Source organism: Nomascus leucogenys, chromosome 3 (genome assembly GCF_006542625.1).
Source record: "Nomascus leucogenys isolate Asia chromosome 3, Asia_NLE_v1, whole genome shotgun sequence".
Classification (NCBI taxonomy): Eukaryota; Metazoa; Chordata; class Mammalia; order Primates; family Hylobatidae; genus Nomascus; species Nomascus leucogenys.
The window spans coordinates 32,154,754-32,171,386 of NC_044383.1; the positions used below are offsets into that span (position 1 = coordinate 32,154,754).

A 16,633-nucleotide genomic window follows, 5' to 3' on the forward strand; every position below is an offset into this window, starting at 1 on the left:
GAGACAAAGTCACGCTCTGTCACCTAGACTGGAGTGTAATGGCTCAGCCTCCGCTCACTGCAATGTCCACTGCCTGGGTTCATGCGATTCTTCTGCCTCAGCCTCTACAGTAGCTGGGATTACAGAAGCACGTCACCACACCCGGCTAATTCTGTATTTTTAGTAGAGACGGGGTTTCGCCATGTTGGCCAGGCTGGTCTCAAATTCCTGGCCTCGAGTGATCTGCCCACCCTGGCCTCCGAAAAGTGCTGGGATTACAGGTGTGAACGCACTGTGCCCAGCCACAGGATACCAACTTCTGCCCAGATAACAGAATGCTTTAAACAGGAGGGCTGGTCAGCTTTCCATTATTTTTTGCAAAGCAGTATTAATACAGTATCCGGTCATTTTGTGAGTGACAGGTAAGAAGAAAAACTGTTGAGTACATGAACATTTGTTCTCTGTTACAGTTTAAGCTACAAATCAACAAAATCACCATATTAAATGAGAAGTGGTCTCATTGGCTCCCCAAAAATCTTTCAGTGACTGTGAATGGCCAGGTCCTGAAGCCGTGTAATAGTAAGAAAAGTTAAAGGCTCACCACCCTCTTCGTTCTGCCAGGCCTCTCCACAGAGAATCTGTCCTGACCATTCTCTCGATGAGCTTCTTCCATAGCATGCCATCAGAGGTCACTCGGTACCATTCCTTGCACACAAGTTCAGCAGCACATAGTGATTTGGCATCCAGGTATGACAGAATGTTCTCAGCAATATGATCCAAACCCCGAGCTTTCAGTAGGGGGAGGAGGCAAAGAAAAAGAACACAGAGGGTGGTGAATGATTTTTTACAAAAGGTCCTTTAAAACAGAACAGCATTTGTTCTGCTATGAAGACACATCACTGTCCCTAGTGTGGTCCAGTTTCTTTTTCAAACAGAGGCTTGGGTAAAATGAGTGTCAATAATTTTTCCATAAGGTTACAGAAATGAACAGTATTTTCCATCTTCCTTTAGATAAGGAAGTTAAAGCTAACAACCAGCAAACCCCCCAAGACATTAAAAATAAAAAGGATTCCAGAAAACAATTCACATCTATCTATATGGATTTCAGCACTAGGGGATGTTCTATGGATGGCATCTCAAACTCTATGATTCAGACCCCCCCAAATCTCTATATTAGGTCCATTTCTCATTCTGTTTCTATTACTGCTGTAGTTCCAAAGCTGTTCGGTAAAAGAAATATCCTTTAAATGTACTGGGGGAGAGGCACTAAGTCAGAATGTGCTCGGTTATAGAATTTTGGGCATGCAGAAAGGAGAGAAGGAAATACAGGATGGCATGGAAATATCCCAAGAGAAAGACAGAAATGTATGTTTAAGTTCAAGAATAAGTTTAATTTCAGATTAAAAAAAACTATATTTGGTCATAGCTGCTGCTATAAAACCTAAATGACAGTTGAGCAAAAATGAAAAAAAAAAATCCAGACCAAAAGATAACTTGGTTAGCATTTCAGAGAATATTTTGTAGGAGGTGCAGAGGAAAACAGTGGAGAATAGGTCTTGGGGAGTGTAAACCAGAAAGGCTTCCCAATTAAAGTTCTCCACCACCCAAATCTGTACTGAGGTCTCAGATGAAAAGATCCTATAAAATAGGATGATCTAACTAAAAAAACTTCTTTTGCCTGCTGTTCTACATTTACAACTGAGATAAAAACATTCAAAGTTATTTCTGTTTACAAAGTACATATCAGAGGTTTTCTATAGACTTAAATAGTTCAGAAGGATTCCTTCATACTCTCACTCCCGTAGGCACAAACTTAACAAGAAAGAGAACATGGCATTTCATTTTGGGCCTTTCCCCTGAATCATATCATTTTAATTATAAAGCTTGTATGGATATCAGTCACACTTTTCAGCAGACTTAAGAAAGCATTAAATGGATTTTGTTTGGCTGGCATCACATGTTCGTATGTAAGCATAAGCAGATGGAGACATGCATTACCCCATTCTTATTAAAGGAACATGAACAAAAGCCAATTAAAGATATAATAATTAGTTCTTCATGTAAAATACAGTAATGGTACAATTTATATTAAAACTTTCTACACCATCAGAAATTTCCAAAATGCAGTCCTGTGTTTTTAATGGGTGCCACCAAATTGCTCCTGATCATTTCACCATGTACCTATAATAAGTCTTTGGAAGTAATTTCACCTAACACTCCAAACAAACCCATTACATTAATGGACTACAGGTACTTTTTGAAGTAGTTTGGTTTACTAAACATAGCCAGATGGTATAGGTTTATAAGTTTAAATGGCCATAAAGCATTAGATTGATGATTTAATACCTCATAGAGTGGTCAGCGGATACGAACCAAGGATCAATATTAGGTAAAGGATATACAGGTCTAATCAACTCCTGTTCAATTCTTAGTGGTATAAGCTTGAGATAGTAACATGTCTCAGTGATTGGGGAGAACAAAGTAATGAGGTACACACAGACTGTTTTGTACAAAGAAAACTGCCTATGGCTAAAACAAAATCCAATGAGTAAAGAGGGGGCAAAAATCTATTCTATTTAACAAAAGATATAGGTAAAATTCAGTTTTTATAGTGGTTATTCCTAAGATATAAATAGGTACTTCTTTTGTTTTAAACAGCAACTTAAATTCCTAGTTTAGAAAAACAAAAATTTTAAAAAGGTATAATTGGCAAATATAAAACAAAGTAGTATTAATAGTTGGGAGGCTATGAGCTGGTATATTTTTATTAGGGGATAGTTTGGCACCATGTATTAAAAGCCTTAAAATGTTCATATACCTTAATATATAGCGATTCTATGTCTGTATTTTTTTCCCTAGGATTCCCACAAGATTAATGTATAAAAATTCATCATCATATGGTTTATAATACAAAAAAATTTTGAAACTACCTAAATGTTCAATAAAGGGGTTAAGTAATATGTGCTTCAACCATTGTAAAGAATATTATGCAACAACTGAAAAGTATGTTTAAGAGAACACACATTTAGAAAAATACATTGAGAATGTATTAAGAAAAAATGCTCACAAAACATTTATGATCAAAGCTTTATAGGCAAATACACATACCTAGACAAAACAGGCTACCTGCCAAAATATTAATTACTTAGCAAATCAGTAGTTCTTTCTGAATGGTGGGGTTCTAGGAAATGTTTTTAAATATTTTCTAAGTTTCCTGTAACTTCTATAATTGGAAAACAACAACCAACACCCCCTCCCCTAACAAGATAATGATATTTAAGATAAGATTCATTCATGTTGGTATGATTTTTTTCTCTTAAAATAAACTTTGAATACACAAGACTCTTATTTTCCTGAAATAGCATTCCCCCCAAATACTGACACCTTGGCAGTGTTCTTGTCTGCCCTTAAGCATTCAGAAAAACCACAGCATCCTCCAAAAAAAGGATTTTACATATCATTTTATATTTATTTAACACCACAACAAGGCTTATGAGATATCCTTCTAAAAACTTCAACTAAAAATGTTTCTTATTCATCTGTAGAATTTATTTATCTATTTATTTATTTATTTTCTGAGATGGAGTCTCGCCCTGTCGCCCAGTCTGGAATGCAGTGGTGTGATCTCGGCTGACTGCAACCTCCGCCTCCTGGGTTCAAGCGATTCTTCTGCCCCAGTCTCCCAAGTAGCTGGGATTACAGGTGCGTGCCACTACGCCCAGCTAATTTTTGTATTTTTAGTAGACAGAGGGTTTCACTATGTTGGTCAGGCTGGTCTCGAACGCTTGACCTCGTGATCCACCTGCCTCGGCCTTCCAAAGTGCTGGAATTACAGGCGTAAGCTACTGCGCCCAGCCCATCTGTAGAATTTAAATATTGTGTTGATATATTCTTACAGAAATACAAATCCAAGTACATAAACATATCTTGAAACTAAGACGTGTTATTATAAAAGACATATCTTACACCAGGTAACACCTCAGAAAAGATTTTATTTGGACCTATGTATGGGTAAAAATAGGTTGAATAGAAGGGCATGAGTAAGAAGATAGGTAAAAGGAGTCTTGGCTGGGCGTGGTGGCTCACGCCTGTAATCCCAACACTTTGGGAGGCCGAGGCGGGTGAATTGTTTGAGGTCAAGAGTTCGAAACCAGCCTGGCCAATATGGTGAAACCCCGCCTCTACTAAAAATACAAAAATTAGCCAGGCATGGTGGCAGGTGCCTGTAGTCCCAGCTACTCGGGAGGCTGAGGTAGGAGAATTGCTTGAACCTGGGAGGCAGAGGTTGCAATGAGCTGAGATCATGCCACTTTGTCTCAAAAAAAAAAAAAAAAAAAAAAAGGAATCTTTATTTCTAGAGTTTTTTTTTTTAGAAGCTTTATACCGGCCGGGCATGGTGGCTCAAGCCTGTAATCCCAGCACTTTGGGAGGCCGAGGCAGGTGGATCACGAGTTCAGGAGATGGAGACCATCCTGGCTAACATGGTGAAACCCCGTGTCTACTAAAAATACAAAAAATTAGCCAGGTGTGGTGGTGGGCGCCTGTAGTCCCAGCTACTCGGGAGGCTGAGGCAGGAGAATGGCGTTAACCCGGGAGGCGGAGCTTGCAGTGTTGCAGTGAGCCAAGATCACACCACTGTATTCCAGCCTGGGCGACAGGGCAAGACTCCATCTCCAAAAAAAAAAAAAAAGCTTTATACCAGAAAGGTACAGTGAAGGAACTTGATTTGCAAAAATCAAGCCAATAAAGACTTTTAAAGAGAGATATATAGCTGGAGATCTAGTTCTGTTATCATCATAGCAAATTAATGGTTTACAAACACTTGTAGACATACCTGGCAGAGCAGTTATGAAATCTCTCTGCAACATAGGTTTAAGATACGAGTTTATGTGCCCATGTTGGTAATGACACATTTGGGATATAAGATGTTCCACAAATTCCACTTGATCTGACTCTGACCACTGCTCAAAGTATTTGACACACAGTTCCTTTTCCTTTTCATAGCTTGCCGAGAGTTTCCGTTGCTTGGGCACAATCATACTGGAAGTGCCATTGGCAAGTTTTGTCTGTAGAAGGGGGTTAAAAGAAACATAAAATGATTAGTATTGAAAATGAGGGAAATATATATGATTTTCTGGTATGGCATGCTATATTATGTCTACACGATTGAGCCCACTCTGTTTTTCTATTAGCAATTACGTGGAAAACCACAGAAATACCATAGAAAGTTGGTAAATCAACTATAATGCCAGAAGACTAAGCATCCATTTCCAAAAGTTTGCAGAAGACATTCTTGATATTTGAAGCTACACAAATAAAAACCGAAAGCTGAAAACATGTTATTACTAGCAAGCCAAAAATCTAATTTGCTTTTTCTTGTATACAACAGTTGTGGGACATTCATACAATTACTTGCTCAACTTTTTTTTGAGACAAGGTCTCACTCTGTCACCCAGGCTGGAGTGCAGTGGTGAGATCATAGCTCACTGCAGCCTCTAGCTCCTGGGCTCAAGCGATCCTCCCACCTTAGCCTCCAGAGTAGCTGGGACTATATAGGTACACACTATCATGTCCCGCTAATTTTTAACATTTTTTTTGTAGAGATGGAGTCTTCTTTTGTTGCCCAGGCTGGTCTCAAACTCCTGGCTTCAAGCAATTTTCTTGCCTTGGCTTTCCAAAGTGCTGGGATTACAGGTGTGAGCCATTGTGCCCCGGCATCACAACTTTTTTTTTTTTTTTTGGAGACAGAGTCTTGCTCTGTCGCCCAGGCTGGAGTACACTGGCACGATCTTGGCTCACTGCAACTTCCACCTCCCAGGCAGAGAATCAAGTGATTCTCTTGCCTCAGCCTCCCAAGTATTGGGACTACAGGTGCCCACCACCACGCCTGGCTAAGTTTTATATTTTTAGTAGAGACGGGGTTTCATCATGTTGGACAGGCTGGTCTTGAACTCCTGACCTCAAATGATCCGCCCACTTCAGCCTCCCAAAGTACTGGGATTACAGGCGTGAGCCACCGTGCCCGGCCAACAACTTGGTTTTTAATCGTCAAATAAGAAGTCCTTCATGAAAAGAGAAACCAATGAATATTCTGAGACTCTGTGGTACCTTTTTGGACATAAAGCTAAAATAACACTCATATGCTCAATCTACCTTTTTCCATAAAATAAAATATTCTGTATTTCCCATGAAGTCTTTTTTATTAATTGATTCATTCAATAAGTATTTACTGAACATCTACAATGTGCCAAACACTGTCCTTGGTACTAAGGATATAACAATGAACAAAAATGACAGTCTCTAACATCACTAACATATACTCTTAGTGTGAAAGACACATTAAAAACAGAAGCAGCCAGGTGCAGTAGCTTACACCTGTAATCCCAGCATTCTGGGAGGCCAAGGTGAGGAGAACACGCCTGTAATCCCAGCTACTCAGGAGGCTGAGGCAGGAGAATAGCTTGAACCCGGGAGGCAGAGGTTGCAGTAAGCTGAGATTGCACCACCTCCCTCCAGCCTGGGCAACAGGGCAAGACTCTGTCACCCAAAACAAACAAACAAAGAAAATACAAGCAAATACTTAGAAAATATAATGTAGGTAGTGCTATGAAGAAAAACAAAGCAGGATAAGGGGACAGGAAAAAAGTATATGTTATTGTGGTAGGCAAAATTCTAAGATGGTCCCCAAGATTCTTTTTGTTTGTTTGTTTTGAGACAGAGTTTCAGTCTTGTTGCCCACACTGGAGTGCAATGGCGCAATCTCAGCTCACTGCAACCTCTGCCTCCCGGGTTCAAGTGATTCTCCTGCCTCAGCCTCCCGAGTAGCTGGGATTACAGGCACACAACACCATGCCCAGCTAATTCTGTATTTTTAGTAAAGACAGGGTTTCTCCATGTTGGTCAGGCTGTTCTCAAACTCCCAACCTCAGGTGAGCCGCCCACCTTGGCCTCCCAAAGTGCTGGGATCACAGGCGTGAGCCACTGCACCCGGCTGGTCCCCAAGATTCTTGGCCCCTGGTGTACACATACCTTCTCTGAGTTATTCAAACAGTAATGTAGGTATTGCTGTGATTAAAAGAGGGATCCAAATCAGTTGACCTTAAGATAAGGAGATTACTCAGGTGTATCTGACATAATCATATGAGGCTTTAAAAGCACAGAGTTTGCTCCAACGGGTTGCAGAAGAGGAAAGGGGACAGCTGGCAAGGAATGTGGTCAGTCTCTAGCTGCTGAAAGGAGCCCCCAGCTGACAGAATGGGGGCCTCAGTCCTACAACGGCAAGGAACTGAATTCTGCCAACAACAAGAATGAGCTGAGGGCCGGGTGTGGAGGCTCACATCTGTAATCTCAGCACTTTGGGAGGCCGAGGTGGGTGGATCACCTAAGGTCAGGAGTTTGGCATCAGCTGGACAACATCGCGAAACCCTATCTCTACTAAAAATACAAAAAATTAGCCAGGTGTGGTGGCGGGCGCCTGTAATCCCAGCTACTTGGGAGGCTGAGGCAGGAGAATTGCTTGAACCCAGGAGGTGGAGACTGCAGTGAGCCGAGATCACGCCATTGCACTCCAGCCTGGGCAACAAGAGCGAAACTCCATCTCAAAAAAAAAAAAAAAAGAGCTGAGAAGAGGATTTTCCCTCCGAGCTTCCAGAGGAGAACTCAGTCCAGCCCAACACCTTGATTGATTTAAGCCTTGAGATACTCTCAGCAGAGAACCCAGCCACTATGTGCCACACTTCTGACCCTCAGAACTATACACAGAAGTAATAAATACATATTGTTTTAACTTGCTAAGTTTGTAGTGATTTATTAGGCAGCAAATAACAAAAAACTAATAGGATTATTTAAGTCTAAGTGGTTAGAGATCGTTTCCTGAAAAAGGTGACATTTTAACTCAGACATGAAGGAAATGACTAGACAGCGAGGAAGAATGGTCTAGGCAATGGAAATTTTGAGACCCTAGGTCCTGGGTGGCAGTTGGCCTGGCATGTTCAAGGAACAAGAGGGCCTGTTATGGCTGGAACAGAGTGAGCAAGGAAAAGTTAAAGCTGGAGAAGTAGCCTGGGTCAAATCATCCTTGTCATTCTGGTGGTGGTAACTAATCTCCACAGATTGGCCCCAGCAACTCCAGCCCTCCCTCTACATGAATGCTACTCCTCCCATGAAAAGACGGAGATTATGTCCTATTCTGTGGATCTGGGTTTTGACTAAGAGAATGGGGAGAAAGTTGCATTCCATTCTGGGACTTCTAAGCCCAGGCAACTTCTGCTTACTCCTTACAGCGTTGAGCTACCATGTAAGAAACTCAGGCTAATCTGAGAGAGAGACAGGTATGGAAGATGAGAAGCCATACAGAGGGACCACACGGGCAAACACCCAGAAGCATAATAGCGACACAATCTGACACCGTTTAAAAGGACCACTGCTATGTGGGACATAAGTCGAAGGAGGCCAATTAAGATACTACTTCAACAGTCCATGGAAGACAGAACAATCTCCTGGACCACAGTGGTAGCTATAGAGATGGTGAGAAATAATTGGGATTCAGTGTATACTCTGAAGACAGATCCTACTGAATTTGCTGATTGACTGGATATGAGTATGAGAAAAAAGGAGGAGACAAAATCACACCCAAGTTTGAAGCTGGGGGACACTGGAAAAGATTCAGAAATCAATAGAAACTTTTGCTACTCTGAAGAAAGTAGGATTTTCTTTAAAGGATAATCACAAATGGGTACAAATGGGTACTTTTCAATGTAATTTGATGGATCTTTGGCATATTTACTTAAGGCAACCCAAATGTGGCAGGAAGACCCATGTTGCCATAGAGTTCATCCCTGCTCAGACATACTCAGTGTGGAACATGCTATAAAACTGTACCACATTTAGATAATTCATTTCAAGGTTCAGGCTTGCCTTATTTTCTTTTATTTATTTACTTTTATTTTTAGAAACAGGGTCTTGCTCTGTCACTCAGGTTAGAGGGCAGTGGTGTGATCATAGCTCACTGCAGCCCTGAACTCTTGAGGCTTGCTTATTTTCTAGATGTTAAATCCTAACACAGGCCTCTTTACAAAGTAAAGATACACAGCTGAAAGCATATTTTCAATAATGGCATTAGGCCATTTTATATACACAGAAGGAGCTAACACCTGTAATCCTGGTGTATCGAGGTGGATGTTTTCTAGCACAAATGCCACTGTTGCCTATGATACAGACTAAAAATGATTACTAAGAACATTGTTGGACACAGGTCTTGGGGGGACTTTAGGGCTGCTTTTTGTGTAAGTTATTAGTTTGTATCTCAGAAATGACAACTCATGACGTGAAGATTTAGAGAACTAACACACAGGCAAACTTATAAGCTTGACTAAATGCCACTTCTAATCCCAATAATGAAAACCTCCCGAACTCTATCATTTTTTATATATTTGCCTTTTAAAATGCACCCTTTGTCTTTTAAAAGGTGGAAATGGACATGAGTTGGGTGCTACTGGAGTACTGTTTTCTGGATAAAGACCAGAATGCCAGTAACAGAGAAGAACAATCAGCAACTTAATGAAATTATTCCACTTATACATTAAATAAACGAGATATTGCTATAATCATGAGGAGTTATGCTTTGCTCAGTGGCTATCAGACTGTTAGGTAAAACTGCCTAAGGATTTAAAAAGTTTGGGTATCCTACTGAAGAAGCTAAAGATAAGACTTTGTGATACTTTCAATGATCAAGTCGTAAGTGGGAATCACACATTTGGTTATTAGACATAAAGAATAAACTGAGATTTCACATATTTATCAACTGTTCTGGGCTATTCTAGCTGGTATACATTTTAGTCACCACCCCTCAAAACGAGTATTTTTTTGATGAGGCAGAAAGACACATACCTGAGATCCATTAACAAATGGGTTACTCTCAACCACTACTCCATACTGTACTGTATTGTTTAAAAAGCTTTGGCCCTGGAGTAAAAAGACCTGGTTTCAAATTCTAGCTCCTCAATTTAGCAGCTGTGTGACATGGAATAAATAACTTGATCTTTCTGAGTCTAATTCTCTCATTTATAAAACGGGGAAGATAATATAATAGGTTCTAGTTCACTGGGTTTTTGTAAGGAACAAATTTAAAAACTCTCATGAAAAGCCTGCTTAGCACACCACCTAGCATACAGTCAAGTGTTCCACCAATCAGCACTCTTAATGAGCTTATAACACTGTTGGAGCTGAGCCTTCCCTCTCTTTTTGAAAGTACATTCTTCTTTTTCACTATATATTTTTTTCTATTTTAATTTTCATTGAAGTATAACGTAAATAAAAATGCTTAATCTTAAGTGTACTCGACTAATTTTCACAAGGTGAACATACCCACATAACCAACACCCAGATCAAGAAACAGATCATCATGAGACTCACTAGCCCCCTTTGTGTCCCTTTTCAGGTCACTAGTCACCCTGAGAGTGACTCCTACACCTATTGAAAAAGAATACATTTTTTGAAAACCATCCACCTATACAATTTGTAGTACCATAAAAACATAAAATTGTCAGAAATAAATTTGATAAAATTAAGGCTGGGAGAGGTGGCTCACGCCTATAATCCAAGCACTTTGGGAGGCAAAGATGGGCGGATCACGAGGTCAGGAGATCAAGACCATCCTGGCTAACAAGGTGAAACCCCATCTCTACTAAAAGTACAAAAAATTAGCCAGGCGTGGTGGTACGCACCTGTAGCCCTAGCTACCCTGGAGGCTGAGGCAGGAGAATCACTTGAATCCGGGAGGCGGAGATTGCAGTGAGCTGAGATCATGCCACTGCACTCTAGCCTGGGCGACACAGCTAGACTCTGTCTCAAAAAAAAAAAAAAATTGATAAAATTTGTGTAATACTTATAAATTGAAAACTATAAAACATTGCTGAGGGAAATTTTAAAAAGACTTACTTAAATAAATGGAGAGAAACACTATATTCAGAAATTGGATCTATTAAGATGTTTATTCTTTCCAAATCAACCTATAGAGTTAGTGCAATATCAAAGTCTCAGCAGGCAAATTAACTCGCTGATTCTAAAATTTGTAAAGAAAAGCAAAGGACCTAAACTTAACCAAAATATTCCTGAAAATAAAAAAACGGTTGGGTGTGGTGGCTCACACCTGTAATCCCAGCACTTTGGGAGTCCAAGGTGAGTGGATCACTTGATGTCAGGAGTTTGAGACCAGTCTGGCTGACAGGGTAAAACCCTGTCTCTACTAAAAATACAAAAATTAGCCGGGTGTGGTGGTGCATGCCTGTAATCCCAGCTACCCTGAAGGCTGAGGCAGAAGCACTGCTTGAACCCGGGAGGTGGAGGCTGCAGTGAGCCGAGATTCTGCCACTGCACTCCAGCCTGGATTACAGAGTAAAACTGTCTCAAACAAAACAAAACAAAACAAAACAAAACAAAACAAAACAAAACAAAACAAAACGCCAAAAAACCACAAAACCCTTTGAAGAAAGATGGAAGTCTCAGACTAGTAAATTTCAAGATATGTAATAGTAATCAAGATAGTGTGGCTTTGGTGTAAGGACAAAAGTGCAGATCAATGGAAAGGAATAGTGAGTCCAGAAATACATACAGCCAACTGACTTTCAAGAAAGATGCCAAGATAATTCAATGGGGAGGCCAGGCATGGTGGCTCATGCCTGTAATCCCAGCACTTTGGGAGGCTGCGGCAGGCAGATCACCTGAGGTCAGGAAATCGAGACCAGCCTGGCCAACATCGTGAAACCCCATCTCTACTAAAAATACAAAAATTAGCTGGACGTCACGGCACACGCCTATAATCCTAGCTACTAGGGTAGCTGAGACACGAGAATCACTTGAACCTGGGAGGGGGAGGTTATAGTGAGCCTAGATCGTGCCACTGCACTCAGGATTGGGTGACAGAGCCTTCTCAAAAAAAAAAATAAAAATAAAATAAATAAAATAAATAATAATAAATAAAATAAAAATAAATAGGGAAAGGATTGTCTTTTCAACAATTGGATGTCCATAGAGGAAATGAAGTTTGTTCCTAACTTCATACCATATACAAAAATTAACTTAATTCTAGATTTATATATAGGAGCTAAAACTATAAAACTTCTAAAAGAAAACACAGGAGGAAACCTTGACATTCTTGGAATAGGCAAACACTATAAAAGGAAAAACAAGTCAGTAAATTGGCATGTTCAAAACATGATTTCCAAAAATGATCTGTCATTTTTATTAACATTTGCAATACATGTATTTCACAAAGGACTTGTATCCAGCATCTATAAAGAACTCTTAGAACTCAGTAATAATTTTTTTAAAAATCCTGTTTTATTAAATAGGCAAAAGATTTGAACAGATACTTCACAAAAAAAGATCCACAGATGCCAATAAGCATATGAAAAGATGTTCAACATCATTAGTCATTAGGGAAATGCAAATTAAAATATCAAGACATTACGACACACTTACTAGAATGTCTAAAATTTAAAAGACTGACAATACTAAGTGTGGATAAGAATGAGGAACAACTGGGTCTCTCATACATTGTTGGCAGTCACGTTTAATGGTACAACCACTTTGGAAAACAAGTTGACAGTTTTTTGTAAAAAAGTTAAAACATATACTTATCAAACAACCCAACAATTCCACTTTATAAAATGAAACACAGTTCAACACAAAGACTGGTACATTAATGTTTTTTGCTTCTATATTAATAAAAATCCAAAACGGTAATAATCCAAATGTCCATCAAAAGATTAACTGGTAAACAAACTGTGATGTTGCTGTAGAATGGAATAGTACTCAGCAACAAAAAGAATAAACTACAGACACACAAAATGGTAAAGATGAATCTCAAAAACACGCTGAATCAAAGAAGCCAGGTACAAATAAGTCCATTATGATTCTACTCATATGAAACTCTAGGAACAGTAACTCTAATTATTAGAAAAACACATCAGTGGTTGCCTGAGGCTGGATGTAGAGATGGGACTGACTGGGGAAGGGTACAAGGGATGTTTTTGGGACAATGAAAATGTTCTCTAACTTGATTGTTACACAAGTTGCCAACATTCATTGAACTACATACTTAAAATGGGTGTATTTTATTGTATGTAAATTATATTTTAATAAAGTTATTTTAAAAAAACTTCTAAGGGTAGAGTCTTCCTACTGATAAATCCACTGTAATATGAATTTTATTTGTAACTAAGGTATTATGTTTGTAGAGAAATCTAAAGATAAAGGTCTTTGTTGTCAAGCCCCTTTCTTCTACCATTCTCCAATACAGATTTTTCTACAATTATCTAAAGTAAATGCAGCAAAATTCCAATTTGAGAACTTCTGAAAATCTACAAGGACACAATGAAAAAGTTCAATTATTAAAAAACCAAAAGGTTGTATATTACAGTGTATGGGAGATATAATGGTTACTGGTTGCAGTAGAATTGATTTGGCTTTCCCAGCAAAAGCCTGATGACTCAACCACTACTGTCCAAGTGTCTTGGAAAGCTGACAAACAGCCTCAGCTTAATGGTAACACTAAGTTTCTGCCACCCCTGCACATCTCCCTCTTCTTCTTTTCTGTTTATAGTGAACAGCTGTCTCCACAAGAAAGAAAGAAGCTGTCAGGTGACAAGCACACAAAATGAAAGGAGTTAAGTATTTCTAGAACTGTCCTTCAGCTTAGTTCTCAAAGGCTAGGGGCTAGTTTCCTCTCCGAAAACATATTTCATGTACCACTTTCAAAATTACCATGAATTTCTCTGAAGCTGCAGCCTGGGCCAGGAGGGAAAAAAAGACACTTGCAGACACCAACTGGCTTGACCATCAACTATCACTGTAATACTAAGTATGCTGACTTTACTAATTGTATTATGTATAGGTTGGGAAATACATAGTGGACTGACTGAACTTTATGGTGAAATGACAAATATTTCTAGTTTGCATCCAAATCTGCTTTAACCAAAAGGAAGGGTGTAGTAAGTAGAGAAAGACATTCCAGACATAGGACACTCTTCAGAACTGGGGTTGCAAGGACTAGATGAAGAAAGTATTTCTGACAAGAAAGATGCAAATTATAAAAGATATCTAAGGATTCCATTTGGCTTCGAGAAAGGCTTTAAGGAAAGGCTCTGGCATTGAGAACTATGGGGGGAAAGGAGATATAATGATTAAATGCTGAATTAATTTAAGAATAAAATAGGCAAGGGTTTTGCAGGGGATAAGGCTGTAGCCTAGGAGGGGCAGGACAAGAATTTTGACTAAAGCTGGAACTTTAGTTGTATCAATCAACCAACAACAGTTTATTGAGTGACTACTCTATTCTGGGCACTTTACCAGGTAATAGGGAAACTGCTGTGAACAGGCATACAAAGTGTCTTTGCCTTCTCTGAGGAGGAGTGGAGAAAGAACATATATAAATATGTTAATTTCAGAAACCAGTAAGGATTGTGAAGAAAACAAAGAAAGATAAAATAAGGAGTAAAGGCAGGCATGGTGGCAGCTCATGCCTGTAATCCCAGCACTTTGGGAGGCTGAGGCGGACAGATCGCTTGAAGCTAGGAGTTCGAGACCAGCCTGGTCAACATAGTGAAACTTCATCTCTATTAAAGATACAGCCGGCATGGTGGCCCACGCCTGTAATCCCAGCACTTTGGGAGGCCAAGGTGGATGGATCACTTGAGGTCAGGAGTTCAAGGCCAGCCTGGCCAGGCGTACATAGCGAAATCCTGGCTCTATTAAAAATACAAAAATTAGCTGGGCTTGATGGTGTGTGAACCCTCGCTTGAACCCGGGAGGCAGAGGTTACAGTGAGCTGAGATTGCCCACTGCACTCCAGTCTGGGCAACAGAGTGAGACTGTCGCAAAACAAAACAAAACAAAACACCCAAAATACAAAAATTAGCTGGGCATGGTGGTGCGCACATGTGGTCCCAGCTACTTGGGAGTCTGAGGCACAAGAACTGCTTGAATGCCTGGGCAACAGAGTGAGATCATGTCTAAAAAAAAAAAAAAAGAAAAAGAAAAGAAATAAAGAGTGCAGCCTACTTTAACTGGAGTGGTCAAGAAATGCTTCTAAAGGAAGTGACACCTGAGCTGAGATTTGAATGACACGTCAGTCTTGTGAAGATCCTGTGGAAGATCCTTCTAGATAGAAGGAAGAGCTAGTGCAATGGTATGTTCAAGTGAAAGATAGAAGGCCAATGTGGCTGGGCAGAATGAATAAGAAAATGGTGGGAATTAAGGAAAAATGGTGGGAATTAAGGTGGCTGGGGCTAAAATCATATAAGGCCTTCTAGGCCATCCTAAAGAGTTTAGATTTCATCTGAAGTGTAAAGGAGAGCCCCTGGAAGGTTTTGAAATAGTCACATATGGCATTGTCTGATTTGTGCCTTACAAATATTTATACTAGCTGCCACACAGAGAATGGACCAGGGGCTGGAAAGGTGGGGAGGGGATAATAAGAGCAAGTTGCAAAAGCAGAGGAAAAAAGATCAATTAGAAGGCTGATAAAATAATCCAGGCAAAATGTGACTATGGCTAGGATTAGATTAGGCAGATTAGGAAATGTTTAAAAGAAAGGTATTTTAACTCTCATGACAGAGGATGAAGGAGGAGAAACCGAAGGAGGAGAAACTCCCTGTTGAGAATTGTAAGTCTGGGTCATAATACACATTTATTTTAGTATAACACTTTACTACCTCATTAAGGCTGATCCTTTAGATATTTAGTCTGGTACATTAATCTGGATGGGGATACAACAGTGTTCTTGCTCCTGTGGCCAGGAGAAACAAGGCAAAACTTACAAGGATTTTGAGGGGGAAAGGAAGAGATTTTTTAAAAGTCTATGTTATACTCTCTAGAGCTGTTGTCAGGCTTTAGTTAAATAAACATCTAACAACGACTTTTTTTTTTTTTTTTTTTTTTGAGACGGAGTCTCGCTCTGTCGCCCAGGTTGGAGTGCAATGGCATGATCTCGGCTCACTGCAAGCTCCGACTCCTGGGTTCACGCCATTCTCCTGCCTCAGCCTCCCGAGCAGCTGGGACTACAGGTGCCCGCCACCATGCCCGGCTAAATTTTTTTGTATTTTTAGTAGAGACGGGGTTTCACCATGTTAGCCAGGATGGTCTCGATCTCCTGACCTCGTGATCCACCCACTTTGGCCTCCCAAAGTGCTGGGATTACAGGTGTGAGCCACTGCCCCCAGCCCACTTTTAGTTCTTAAACTTTGTAGCTCTCAGTGATCAAAGGAGCAGTCCATTCCTTTTTTTTGGAGTAGGGTGGGAAGTGGGAGTGCAAATGAAAAGAAAATGGTACATATAGAATGCGGCACACATTTCAACAGAAGTAAACATCATATTTCTCAGTGGGATTATTGTATTAATATTTTAACAGCCTCTACTAAATATGATTACATATTAGGTGAACTCATAAACATGTCAGATCTGATTAGTGAACATGGAAGACAGGAAGGGGCAGATTTGTCAGCAGAGGGAAAGTTCACATTATGAATCTGAATGATTTCTAATAACCAACAAGAAAAAGCTTGCAGTCATTCCAATTCCTTTAAATAAAACCCAGTAGGAAATGAACTGACATTGCCCAGTATATACGATTATTTAATGACTGGACATTTGCCAA

At 39.9% G+C, this 16,633-nt stretch overlaps 1 protein-coding gene across 4 annotated transcripts in view; it reads right to left on the reverse strand.

The window, feature by feature from the left end:
- The window catches only part of BTRC (beta-transducin repeat containing E3 ubiquitin protein ligase), a 208,873-nt gene that overhangs the window by 37,002 nt on the left and 155,238 nt on the right, over nucleotides 1-16,633 (reverse strand). For all 4 annotated transcript variants that reach the window (XM_030808198.1, XM_030808200.1, XM_003255366.3 and 1 more), the window contains 2 exons: nucleotides 4,814-5,045; nucleotides 581-767 (listed from right to left, as the gene is read on the reverse strand). In XM_030808198.1, coding sequence (XP_030664058.1) covers nucleotides 581-767; nucleotides 4,814-5,045 — 419 coding nt within the window. The remainder of the gene's footprint in view (nucleotides 1-580; nucleotides 768-4,813; nucleotides 5,046-16,633) is intronic.